General features: G+C 61.6%; 3 protein-coding genes and 1 long non-coding RNA gene across 4 annotated transcripts; 3 read left to right on the top strand and 1 right to left on the bottom strand.

The window, feature by feature from the left end:
- Positions 1–23: 23 nt before the first annotated feature.
- On the top strand, positions 24–1052 carry LOC123521585. Its single transcript, XR_006679999.1, has 2 exons — positions 24–344; positions 905–1052. It is a non-coding gene; the product is annotated as an uncharacterized LOC123521585 (long non-coding RNA).
- A 1099-nt stretch (positions 1053–2151) lies between these two features.
- On the top strand, positions 2152–4055 carry LCNL1 (lipocalin like 1). The gene is made up of 6 exons (XM_013007695.2): positions 2152–2250; positions 2533–2672; positions 3165–3238; positions 3355–3465; positions 3736–3837; positions 4003–4055. Exons 1-6 carry the CDS (start codon positions 2152–2154, stop codon positions 4053–4055), a joined length of 579 nt encoding a protein of 192 aa, XP_012863149.2.
- Positions 4056–8964: 4909 nt separating this feature from the next.
- PAXX (PAXX non-homologous end joining factor) lies at positions 8965–10949 on the top strand. Its single transcript, XM_013007723.2, has 7 exons — positions 8965–9080; positions 9155–9215; positions 9416–9465; positions 9540–9730; positions 9816–9884; positions 10016–10100; positions 10175–10949. Exons 1-7 carry the CDS (start codon positions 8965–8967, stop codon positions 10212–10214), a joined length of 612 nt encoding a protein of 203 aa, XP_012863177.1. The 3' UTR covers positions 10215–10949.
- On the bottom strand, positions 10898–11443 carry CLIC3 (chloride intracellular channel 3; the record flags this gene model as incomplete). Its single annotated transcript, XM_004714485.2, has 2 exons — positions 10898–11211; positions 11300–11443. Coding segments are annotated over 2 exons (303 nt in total), but the record flags the coding sequence as incomplete, so codon positions are not given.
- Position 11444: the final 1 nt, after the last annotated feature.

The following is an 11444-nucleotide window of genomic DNA, read 5'->3' as shown; positions in this document are numbered from 1 at the left end:
TCCGGGGAGGGGATTACCTCGGATTAAAGGCTGGCGGACAAGCTGTCTCCTAATTGGGGTGTGCTGGAGCATGGTCCACTAGCCCCCTGAGCCCCTCACCCCTGGGGGCCAGGACACTCCACCCATGTCCACCGACTAAGCAAATGCCCGTGGTGTGGCCAGCAGTGATCCAGGGGGCCTGGTGGGAGGGGGCAGGCCCTGGAGTGGGGAGCAGGTCCTTCAAATGGCCCCTATTGGCATGCAGTGGAGGTGGGGAGGGGTTCTTGGGTTAGGGAGGTGTCCAGGCACTGACCTCAGCCACCTGGCTTCTTTCTCCAGATAAATGCTTGGATGGGGCCAAGTAGGTGAGTGCAGGTGGATTGTGGGCCGGCTCCGCCCCAGGTAGCCAGCCCTTCCCTTGTGCCCTCCTCCACTCACTCACTCATTCACCTCACTCACTCCTCCACACACTCACTCATTTATTCACTCACTCACTTAGTCACTCCTTCACTCACTCATTCATTCACTATTCACTCGCTGATTTACTCACTCACCTCAATCACTCCTTACGCACTCATTCACTCACTTATTCACTCACATACTCACCCACCCACCCACTCACTCAGTTATTTACTCACTCACTCACTCACTCACTCATGCAGGCTGGTACACAGTATCCCAAAGGTCCCCTGGGACTTCAGCTGGGAGTCAGAGTCAGCCTCGCCCCAAGTTCCGGGGGCTCCAGCGGGGCAGGGCTGGGGTGGGGATACTCAGCGGCTCTGGAATGGGGGGCAAAGAGGGAAGCCCAACAGCCAGGATGGGTGGGCTCCAGGGAAGTGGAAGGAAGTGGAGCTGGGAAGGACCTCCTAGGGGCAGGTGGGGTGCCGAGTGCCTGCCCACCAGACAGCCCTGCTCTCCTGTCCAGGCCACCCGGCCTCCCAGCACGCCCCCACCTGCCTGCTCCACGCTTTCCTCCAAGACCCACGGAGATGCTTCGAGACCCAGCCTCCCGAAGCCGCCACCTCCTGGCTCTTGTTCTGCTGAGAAATAAAAGCCATTGCAGCCCCGCGCCAGCCCCGAGTCCCTCTGTCTGTGCAGCCTCCGACGACCCCTGAGTCCCTCTGATCCCTGGGGAGCCTGGCTTTGTGCCCCATATCACCACCAAGAAGGAAGACAAAGACACAAAGACCACCCCTTGTTCCCGGTGGGGAGGGGGCCAACAGGACAGCTGAGGAAGAGCTGCCCCCCACACTTGCCCCACCCCTGTGCCCTCACCACCCACTCCCTCCTGTTGCCAGCTGTAGCCAGGCCTGTCTGGGCTTGGGGCAGCCCTGACCAGAGTGCCCATGCCACCCCTGGCCCTGCATGAAAAGTTCTAGCCCTCAGGCATGTGCCCTGCCTGCCTGCCGCCCCTCTGCCAGGAAAGCCTCCATCCCGGGCTGTGCTTACACAGAGGCTGGGTGGGGGGTGGGTTTCTGGGGATAAGGAGGGAGATGGCTGTCCTCTCCCAAGTGGGACACCCTCTGGTCACCTGTGCGCACCCCCACCCACACACCCCAAGCGGGCCTCAAGAACACACCACTCTGCCCAGCACACTCTGGCCATGGTGACTCTGGGTGCCCCCACACCCTGTTCTACCACCCCCAGCTTCCTGGCCACATGGTGCCCCCTCCCAGATCCCCGTCCTGGGTCACGACATGTGGCCCTGATCTGCCCACAGGGCCGCTGAGGGGCAGAGCCCGGCCCAGCCTGCATCCCCACCAGGGTGAGGCCCAGGAAAGCATGAGTTGGGCAAGCCACCAGAGGGAGGGCCTGGGGCGGAGCCAGCATGGGCCCTGCTCCTTGGAGGTCTTGGAGCAGTGCGCTGCTCCAAGGTGGGTGGGTGAGTGGCAGGCCGGCCCTGTCTCAGAGGCTGGCAGAACCATGTAACCCACCCCCAGGAGGAAATCCGGGGAGGGGGCAGGTTGGGATGGGTGGAGGGCAGCAGTGCCAGGGTGCTGCAGGGTGCAATTGGATAGCGGGCCTATCTGAGTGGGCACCCTCCCAGGACAGCGGGCCAGTGCCCTGGGGCATCTTCAGGGGCATAAAGGCCACGGCCTGGGCCAGCCACCCCAGCTCTTCCACCTGCCGGCTCTCCTGCCCTGTCACTGTCCCACGCTGCCGACCTCCACCATGCTGCAGGCTGTGCTGACCACCACCCTCCTGGGCCTGCTCTGGGCCACTCCAGGCCAGGGACAGGTCCCTGCCCAGGCCAACTTTGATGCCAGCCAAGTATGTCCTGCCATCTGACCCTGCTCTCTGATGACTCTCCATACGGTGTCCCTGTTGCTGTACCTCAGAGCCGGCCCAGGGCTGGGAAAGAGGAATTGTAGCTGCTTCCCAGCTCGGGGTTAGGGGTGAAGGCACAGAGGCTGCTCCCCAGCTCGGGGTGAGGGGTGAAGGCACAGAGATTGTAGTTCCTGGGGAAAGCCGAGAGCCACCAAGATCGGGGTTGGGGAGGGCCCCAGGTGCTTGCCGAGCCTCCTCACAGCTCCCCCTGCTCCGGCCTGTCAGTTCCAGGGCATTTGGTTCGTGGTCGGGATCGCCTCGGATGACCAGGGCTTCCTGGAATCCAAGGACAACATGAAGATGCCCGTGGTCTCAGTGACCTCCAAGCCCAACGGTGACCTGGCTGTCAAGTTTGGGTACCCCATGTAAGTGCCCCAGGAGCTCCCGCCAGACTTTAGGCAAGGGCCAGGGTGGTCATGAGCCCGGTGTGCCCTTGTGCACTTGGGCCAGACCCACCCACAGGACCAGGTGTCCACCTCCTCTCTGGGCTACTTCAGCCCAGTGGGGGCCACTTCCCACCTCCCCAGAGTGACTGGGTTCCTGGGGGCATCTTCAATGGGGGGCTCAGTGTTGAAACTGCGTGTGTGTGTCTGCCTGCCTGTGTATGTGTGTATGAGTGTGTCTGTATCTCTCTGCCTGTCTGGGTGTGTAACTGGAGGAGTGACCCCTTCACTCCCTTCTGAATGTCTCCTGCCTAGAGGGGACCAGAAGGAGCTGTGTCCCTGGAAAAGTGCTGGGAGGTGAATCAGGGGCTCAGGTGGTGCCGGGCTGTGTCCGAGGTCTGGCCAGGGTGCGAGGGGTGGGCTGCCAGGAGGGCTGCTGCACTGCTGCTCAGGGCTCGGTGGCCTCCTCCACAGGCCAGATGGTGGATGCCAGAAGGTGGACACAACCTTCACCAAAGGACCCACAAATGGGGAATTCAGCAATGCAGGTGAGGGCCGAGGGTGGGCGGGCTGCAGCGTGGTGGGCTGGGGGCTGGCGAGGCCTCTACACGGGCCCACAGGGCACCCTGTGGAGCGCTCCGGCTCAGCCCTTGCTCACCTCCAGCCATGGCACAGACGGACATCCGGGTGGTGGAAACCGACTACAACCACTTTGCCGTGATGCTATTCCAGACGGACAAGGGCGGTGTCCACAGCACGTGGCTGCAGCTTTATGGTGGGTGCCCCGCCCCAGCCCCTGCTGCGGTGGGTGCCCAGACCCTGGCCCCTAGGCCCCCCACTGTGGTGGGTGTCTCTCATGCTCCCTGAATCCCCCAGCCCCCCGGGCACAGCTAGGTCTGCTCTGGGCATGCTCCACCACATTTCAGAATGCTCTGACTTTGTGGGGTAGAAGCACTGGCTCCTTGAGTCTTCTGGGGCCCTCAGAGTCCGAGGCGGGGGTCCAGTTGCTTCCCCACTGCCTCACCGGTGCCCCCCACACCCACAGCCCGGGCCCCTGAGCTGTATCCACAAGGCGCCCAGAAGATGCAAAAGCTGGCGCCTGAAGTGGGCCTAAACCCCAGCCAGGGCGCCCTGCTGCCCAAGTCAGGTGAGCACCACCTTGCCCTCAACCCAGGGACTGGGGACTCTGAGAGAGCAGGCAGAGCCATGCCCTGAGCCCCATGTGGGCTGCCCCCAGGAGGGGCGGGAGGCTGTGGGGGCACGTGGGTCTGGGGAAGGGGCACGGGGGTCCTCAACCTCCTTCTCTCCGCAGACGAGTGCACCCAAGCCTTCCCCCAGGTGAGTGTGGGTGCCCCCCACCACTGAAGGGAGCCCTTCCCTCCCTCCTGGGGCTCCCGAAAGTCCCTCTTGCTGGGCTGTGGGTGTCATAACTTAGGGCACAGGTGTCAGGGGAGGGGGGCGTTGTCCCAGGATGGGTGGTCCTGCCGGGGGAGCCACTGACCTCATCCCACTTGCAGTGAGCAAGCCCACTAAGAAGCTGAAGTCTGGGGTCTCTGGATGTCGACTCCTCGATGACCACCCCACTTTTCGACACCCCCCTTCCCCCGCTTAGCATAATAAAAGGGTTCCTAAAGCCAGTTGTGGTGTGTTTCTTGGCGGGGGGGGGGTGGGGGTGGCTGGAAGAGGGGCTGGTGCAGCTTTGGGGACCCAGGGTCAGCCATGACTACCCCACCAGTAAGCAAGCAGTGACCGGCTATCCTGTCCCCCCACCATGGGCCTGAAGGGTGAGCTAGGTGCCAACCCCTGTGTCCCCTGTACAGCCGGCAGGCACACCTGCAGCCCCGACAACCTTCCTCTGTGCAGTGGGGTCCTGGAATCTGGCGCCCCTGCCAGAAGCGTGGGCAGCCCACCCTTTCCCTGTGACTTGAAGCCATGCCCTGGAGATATTGGGGCCCAAACACCACAAATCGACCCAAGCGATGGCCACGGAGTCGATTCTGACCACGGTGCTGCAGGCCGGAGCAGCCGTCTGCACTGGGCAGAGAGCCTCCTCTTTCTCCCCACCCCCTTGGAACCTCAGACATCGTGGTTAACAGTCCCATGCTTAACCCATGGCACCACCAGGGCTCCTGAGCACACCTTTAGCCACTGCCGCTGAGTCCATTCGGATCCCTGGTGACTCCGTGGGACAGAGCAGGACTGTCCAGTGGTTGTGTGTGAGACTGTCAGCCTTTGGGGGAGCCACAGTCTTATTGGTCTCGGAGGAGGGGCTGGCTGATCTGAACTGCAGACTGTGTTTAGCAGCCCAAAGCCCAACCCATGGGGCACGCAGGGCTGCCTACAGAGCATGGTCCTGTGGACAGATGCCGACTCTTAGCAACCCTGTAGGACAGGGTACCACGGCTCCTGTGGGTCTCCTAGATACTTAACTCCTAAAGGGAGCAGGAAGCCTAGTCTTCCTCCTGCTTAGCAGTTGGTGGCTTTGAACTCCTGACCTTGTGGTTATCACAGGTTCCTTGATTCAGTCAGTCCTGTAGTTCAACAGAAAGTTCCTCAGACTGTCAGATGTCAGACCAGTGCCCAGTCTGTCTGGGTGTAGCTGTGAGATTCAGCCACCAGCCTTTCTCATCAGAAGTGAACTCCGGCCTCTTGCTTTTCTTCAAGGGGCCCTCTGGGCTGGGGGTCCCTGCACCACGTCCTCGCCCCTGGCCTCTGGTACCAGCGTGGAAATGGGAGCCTTGTGCACACCCACCGGTGACCCTGCGCTCTGCCTTGGGCCCTTGCACCCAAGGTGTGGGCTCCGATCTTAGAGAAGGCTGGGCTTGGAGAAGGGGTCCTAGATGCCCACGGGGACCACCTCTCTTGAGAAGGGGTCCGAACTGGTCAGAACCCTGGAGGGGGCACCCCTTGGACGGGGCAGCCACCTGCACTTCAGCCCCACCCGTCTGGTCACGCACTGCCTAGCTCTGGCCAGCTGGGGGCAGCCTTAAACCAGCGTACCAGCCAGGTAGCCCTGGCTCCTGATAGGTCTGCCCCTGGCCACACCTGCCTCAGGGCCTTGTCTCTGCTGGGGAGACCCTAACCGTCCCGTGGTACTGACCCCATGGCGGGTGGTAGCAGGCTGAAGGAGCTCACAGCACACCTGGAGAGAAGTGTGCTCCCTGCCTCTGTGGACCCACGGCTCACCCCGCTCCGGGCTGGGGTGGCAGAGAGGAAAGAGAAAGTGCCCCCCACCCCCTCACCGCACGCCTGGGAAACATGGGTTGGAGACACCTGTCTGTCCTTGCCACCTGAGGGGCACTGACCTAGCGAAGCTGGCGGCTCTGCCTGAGGTTAGTAGGCTGGTTGATCACGCCCCGCCCTTAGGGTCATCAAATCAAATACTTGTGAGCAGCACCCTTACCCTAGCCCTTCCTGGTCACTGGCAGCCTGACCCCTGCGAGCAGGGTCACTGCTCAGGCCTCGTACCCCTTCAGGCATGCTTTCTCTCTCCCTTTGGCTGGGGACCCCCAATCCTTGACCGGTCTCCTCCCTCCCTGGCTGCCCCTTCCCGGAATCCTTTGCTCATCACCTGCCTGGTCTCCATGTTGTGGGCGTGTCCTTCTTCCTTCACTAGCCCCCTCGGTGCCCGGCTGCTTGGAGACACCCTGGCCTTCCTTGTCGGGTGGCCCCCACAGCCCCAGAAACCCGTTGCCTTCTGGGAGGGATTAAGTTGTGTGGTCCGTTCAGTATGAATTCTGCTGATGTAATAATCGTCCTCCGTTTTGCAATCTGATGTAAAGGCCCCCCGGGGTGGTCCATCTCATCCCTGTGATGGTCACGAGGCAGGATGGATGCCATCCACAAGATCTGGCTGCCTTGCAGTCAGTCTTTTTGGAGATACACAAGGGATTAAGTAACAATGGGAGCAGAGATGAGAGGGGCCTCATTCAGTACATGGAGAATCAGGCCACTTCCTTTGGACCCAGGTTCCCTGTGCTGAGAACCTCCTAGAGCCACTGGAAGAGGGATGCCAGACACTCGGAGTTCTCCAAGGGAGACCAGGACCTTCCTCTGCAGCCCACGGCAGAGAAACCCTTGTCCTGGAGTCGGAGCTATGGGTGTGGATTACACCTCTCTGTTCCTTAAAGCCAGGCCCTACTTGTGGTTCAGTTATGGCAGCGTCTCTGTCCAGACTCATCGAGGCCTGCAGGACAGAAAAGAACTTCCCCACAAGAGCAGACGGCCGTGGGACGACTCCTGGGTTTGAATCCCTTGCTGTGTGGTTAGCAGCCGGGCGCTCAGCCACTGTGCCACTCCCCAGGGGCTTTCACCTGCCCCCCACCCCCAGTGAGTGAGTCTGGGTGCCAAGCTCTGTGGATGGCCCAATAGTTTGTCTCGTGCAGTCATTCCTGCATACATCTCTTACGTTTTGATTTGTTGGAAATGAACTTCTATGGCACTAAAGGATTCAAGTCCACCTCCTTTTTACTTTTGCCCCTTTGATAGGCACTCAGGTGAATGTGTAGATCCCAGGTGAATGTGTAGATCCCAGGTGAGGACTATGGAGGGTTCTGAAGGCTATGAACCCTCACCCTGTATCTCTTGTAACTATTTATTTGGCTTTTAAAGGAAACCATTCTGTGTGGTTGCACAGCCGATCTTACCAAATCAGGAGCAACTTGAGCCATGGAGTCAGCTCTGGCTCCCGGGGTCTTTTCCTCCTCCTGCCCTGCCCACGTCCTCTCAGTCTTGTCCTATGGTCCAGAGCCCTCTTTTCCTTTTCTTTGTTTTTCTTTCTAGTAACAGTGTCTTTAAATATTTGTCTTTCTGAGGTTGACTGACTTTGCTAAGTATAATGTTCTCTAGTTTTGTCCACGTCTTATTTAAGCTGGTTGTCATTGTTTTTATTGGCACGTAATATCCTCGTGTATGAATGTACCAGTTTGCTTATCCATGCCTCCGGTTTTGGCGTGTGGGGTTGTTGCCCTGTTTCTTATTATGGAAAGTGCTACCGTGAGCAGAGGTGTGCATGGGCCTGCTTGGGGCTGATTTCTTTAGGGCATCACCCAGTGGAGACTGCAGGATCAGAAGGTCGTTGTATTTGCATTTGTCAGGACTCGCCATATTGATTTCTGTGATGACTTTACAATTCTACAATCCCACCAGCAATAATGAGTGTTCCAAATCTCTCCACATTTATGACTTTTGAATTTTGTGCTTGTCGGTGTGAGGTGGTATCTATCTCGTTGTTGTTTTAAGTTGTATTTCTTTTGTTGCTGATACACTGAAATGTAGATTTTTCGTTTTCCTTTGGAACCACTTTTGTTTCCGGCCCCTATCGCTGTAGCATCCTGCTACTGCGGTCATACCAGGCTCTTAAAATGACATGTTAATTTGCATATTTCTGGGGACCACACAATTCCTCTGGGGCCCAAGGGAGAAGCTTTCCTGGCCTCCTCCATGTCTGGGCTGGGGAACACAACATGCTATACTTGTGACACACCATGGGTGGGGCAGGAGAGGTCACATGGCTGCATTCACCCCCACCCCCACTGCCCCCCCAGTGTTCCCATGCACCCTGCTGGGTGTGTGGTCATTCAGCCCACCCTTCTGTCACCTTTTCCTGGGCCCTGAACGCTGTACCTGGAGGGACCAGTGGGCTCCAGACCCCACCCCAATTCTCCTCTCCACCCATGCTCCCCTATACTGAAGCTCCGAGCCCCCAGTTCACCCCATGACCTCCAAACGCACCGCGGTGTCCACAAGGCCAAGGTGGGCGCTCTAGTTCTAATCAAGCCCGATCGTCCATAGTCCCCCCGCCCCACCCCCAGTGTGCCCCGCCGGGAATGGGGGGAACGAAGGACTGAATGAATGAGCACGTGCCGTCAGCTGGGTTCACGCTCCTCTGTATTTGACACATGTTGCAACCGGTTTTAGGGAGCTTCGCCTTTGAATGGAAAGATGGCGTGAGAAACCCGGACGGGCCAGTTAACTGGGCGCTGAGCCGCAGGGGCGAAGCAGCGGGGTGGTGGCTGGCGGGGGCGCGCAGGGGGGGGATACTGCCTCTCGGCCCCGTGCAAGCTCTGCCCTGCTCAGCAAGCCCCGCCCATAGGGCAAAGACCACGCCCAGACTTCAGGACCCCCCACCTACCCTGAGCAGGCTCCCCAACCTCCCTCCGACACCGGAAGCCGTCCTTACTGCGCAGGCGCCACAGCCCGCGGCCGGGCTCCCTCGCTCCTTCCGGGCTCCTGAGCCCCGCCCCTTCCAGGTCTGTCCCCAGGCCGAGGTGTCATGGTGCCGCCGCCCCTGTCCCCGCCGCTGTGCACCTTGCCAGCAGGCCCTGGGCCCGCCCGCTTTGTCTGCTACTGCGGCGAGGACGGGGAAGGAAGCTGCAGCTTCAACCTCTAGTGAGTGATCGGTCGCTGGAGGAGGGGAGTTGGGGCCACCAGGGTCCCGCCGCCTGACAGGTCTCCCGCCCTAGTGTCACGGACGCCGTGGATCTCTGGAGCACCTGCTTCACGCCGGACAAGCTGCCAGCCCTCGTGGGTAACGGGCGGGGGACCCAACACCCCATCCCTGCCCCAAGATCCCGAGGGCTCGAGCTGCTTGCGGGGCCTCGGTGGATCTGGGGTCAGCGAGTGGGGCCAAGTCAGGTGCAAAGCTGGGGCTCCCGGAGGGCCTAGGGTCCAGCCGGTTTGGGATGGGTCTCGGGCCGCGGCTGACCAGCCCCCATGCTCTGCAGAAAGCCCGCTTTGGCCTGAGTGCAGCTGAGGACCTCGCCCCGCGGTTCAAGTGAGTCCCGGAGGGACAGGGACAGGTGGGCCGGCCGGTGTCCCTCCCCCAGGCTCAGGGCTCTTCGTTCCCAGGGCAGCCTGTGAGCAGCAAGGCGTCGCCCTGACCCTGCAGGAGGACACCGCTTCCCTGACGCTCTCCGGGGGGCCTGAGACCCTGACACTTGACCTCTCTAAGGTGCCAGGCCCCCAGGCAGCCCCCCGGTTGCAGGCCCTCACCCTGGGCCTGGCAGAGCGAGTGTGCAGGCTGGAGCAGCGGCTGGCAAGTAGGCGCTGCCCTCTCACAAGTACCCCTGCCCAGGCCCCGTCTGGTCAGGAATGGACGCTGACTTGACTGCCTGCCTTCCCCAGCTGCGGAGGAGACCGCCTCCAGCCCCAGGAAGGACCCGCGGTGGGCGGGACCTCCGCTTTTTATTCCTGGTGAGGCCCACTCCCATCAGGGAGTGAAGTGGGTGGGGGGTGGAAAGTAAGTTTCCCCAGAGCAAGCCCACCCTGAGCTTCATGCTGGAGAGAGGCGGTACAGCTGGAAGCAGGAGCCCCGCTTTCCCCAGACTCGGATTCGCAGAGGGGCGGACTGGGACCAGGGGTCCGGAGGCGGGTTCCCGGAGAGTCCATAATCAACCCAGGCTTTAAGAGGTAACTCTTCCCCAAAGACGCCCTTGCCCCTGCTGGCACTGCCCTTCCCACACACCCCTCCCTCCGCTTCCCAGAAAGAAACCGGCCGCAGGTGTGGACTTTGAGGACACCTGACTGTACAGCGAGAAGCCCAGCTCCACCAGCAGGCCACCAGAGGGGGGGTGGGGGAGGGGCGCCCCCCTAGAGGCCCCCCCCCCCCCCGCCGCTCTCCTGCTGCCGCCGGCCCACAAACCTGCTTCAAGCCCCCTCCCACCAAATAAACAGCACTTGCCCTGGTCAAGGTTGGACCGGCTGGCCTTGGGGGGCTGAGCAGAGGGCGGGGACACAGGATGAAAACTGGTTCAGTCAAGGCTCAAATCTGCAGGTTCTTGGGTCTAGGACGCCGCCTGTGCAGTCCTCCACCTGCAGGCCTGGAGTCCACCTCCCACTGACAGACCTCACCCGACCACCACACAGCATGATAGTATGCGCTGTTGGGCGGAGTCACCTGTGGGAATCTCCCCCCTCCCGCCAAAAAAGGAAGAGGGGCGAGGTGGGGCTGAGGAATGCGGGCCAGTCCCCGCCCACCTGACCCGGAGCCCTAGGGTGGCCAGGGCTGTGCCCGCCTGTGCTCCCCACCCTCCTTGGCCATCCCGCCCGCCGCGCCCTGGCCCGACTGGTTTGGGAACCCAATCTAGTCCCCATCCTTGTCCTGGGCCTGGGGCGACTGCAGGCGGCCAAGCCCAGTGCTTTTGCCTGGAGTGGGGGAAGGGCTGCCCTGCCCTCCCCTCTCTCCACCCCTCACCCCTGCCCCACCCCACCTCGCCACTCGGGTCAGGCCTCCTGCAGTTGATGTCCACTGTGGCGGTGGTCATGGGGTCTGGGCCCTCGGACGTCAAGTAGACAGGCTTGCGGGCCCAGGTGTCTTTTGGGGGTTGGGATGGTGGGCAGGTGGGCTGCGGGTGAGTGAGGGCTAGCGGGGCCTCACGACGGCCCGATAGGCCGACAGGATCTCCGAGCTTCGTGGGCACGTGAACTTGAACTCCTTTTCCTGCAGCGCGTGGTCCAGATAGCGGCGGACGCCGCACAGCTCACTGGGGATGGGCGCCTGGCGGAAGTGCGCGCAGACCGTCTGCGCGAGAGCGGGTGGGCAGGACGCGTGTCAGCCCTGGCCCCTGGGAGCCCGCGCCCCCGCCCGCCCGCCCGCCGCGGGCGCTCACGTCGACGATGTGCAGCTTGGGCAGCAGCCCGCAGTCGGCCAGCGTGAGTTGGTCGCCGTCCAGGAAGCGGCGCCGAGACTGGCGCAGCTGTGGCTGGCGCTCCAGCTCATGCGCCAGGGGCGAGCACAGGTAGTGGTCCAGCCGG

This window comes from Echinops telfairi, unplaced genomic scaffold, assembly GCF_000313985.2.
Source record: "Echinops telfairi isolate 266 unplaced genomic scaffold, ASM31398v2 ScPeMD7_25;HRSCAF=90, whole genome shotgun sequence".
NCBI classification, from domain to species: domain Eukaryota; kingdom Metazoa; phylum Chordata; class Mammalia; order Afrosoricida; family Tenrecidae; genus Echinops; species Echinops telfairi.
This window is presented reverse-complemented; position numbering and strand designations above follow the sequence as displayed.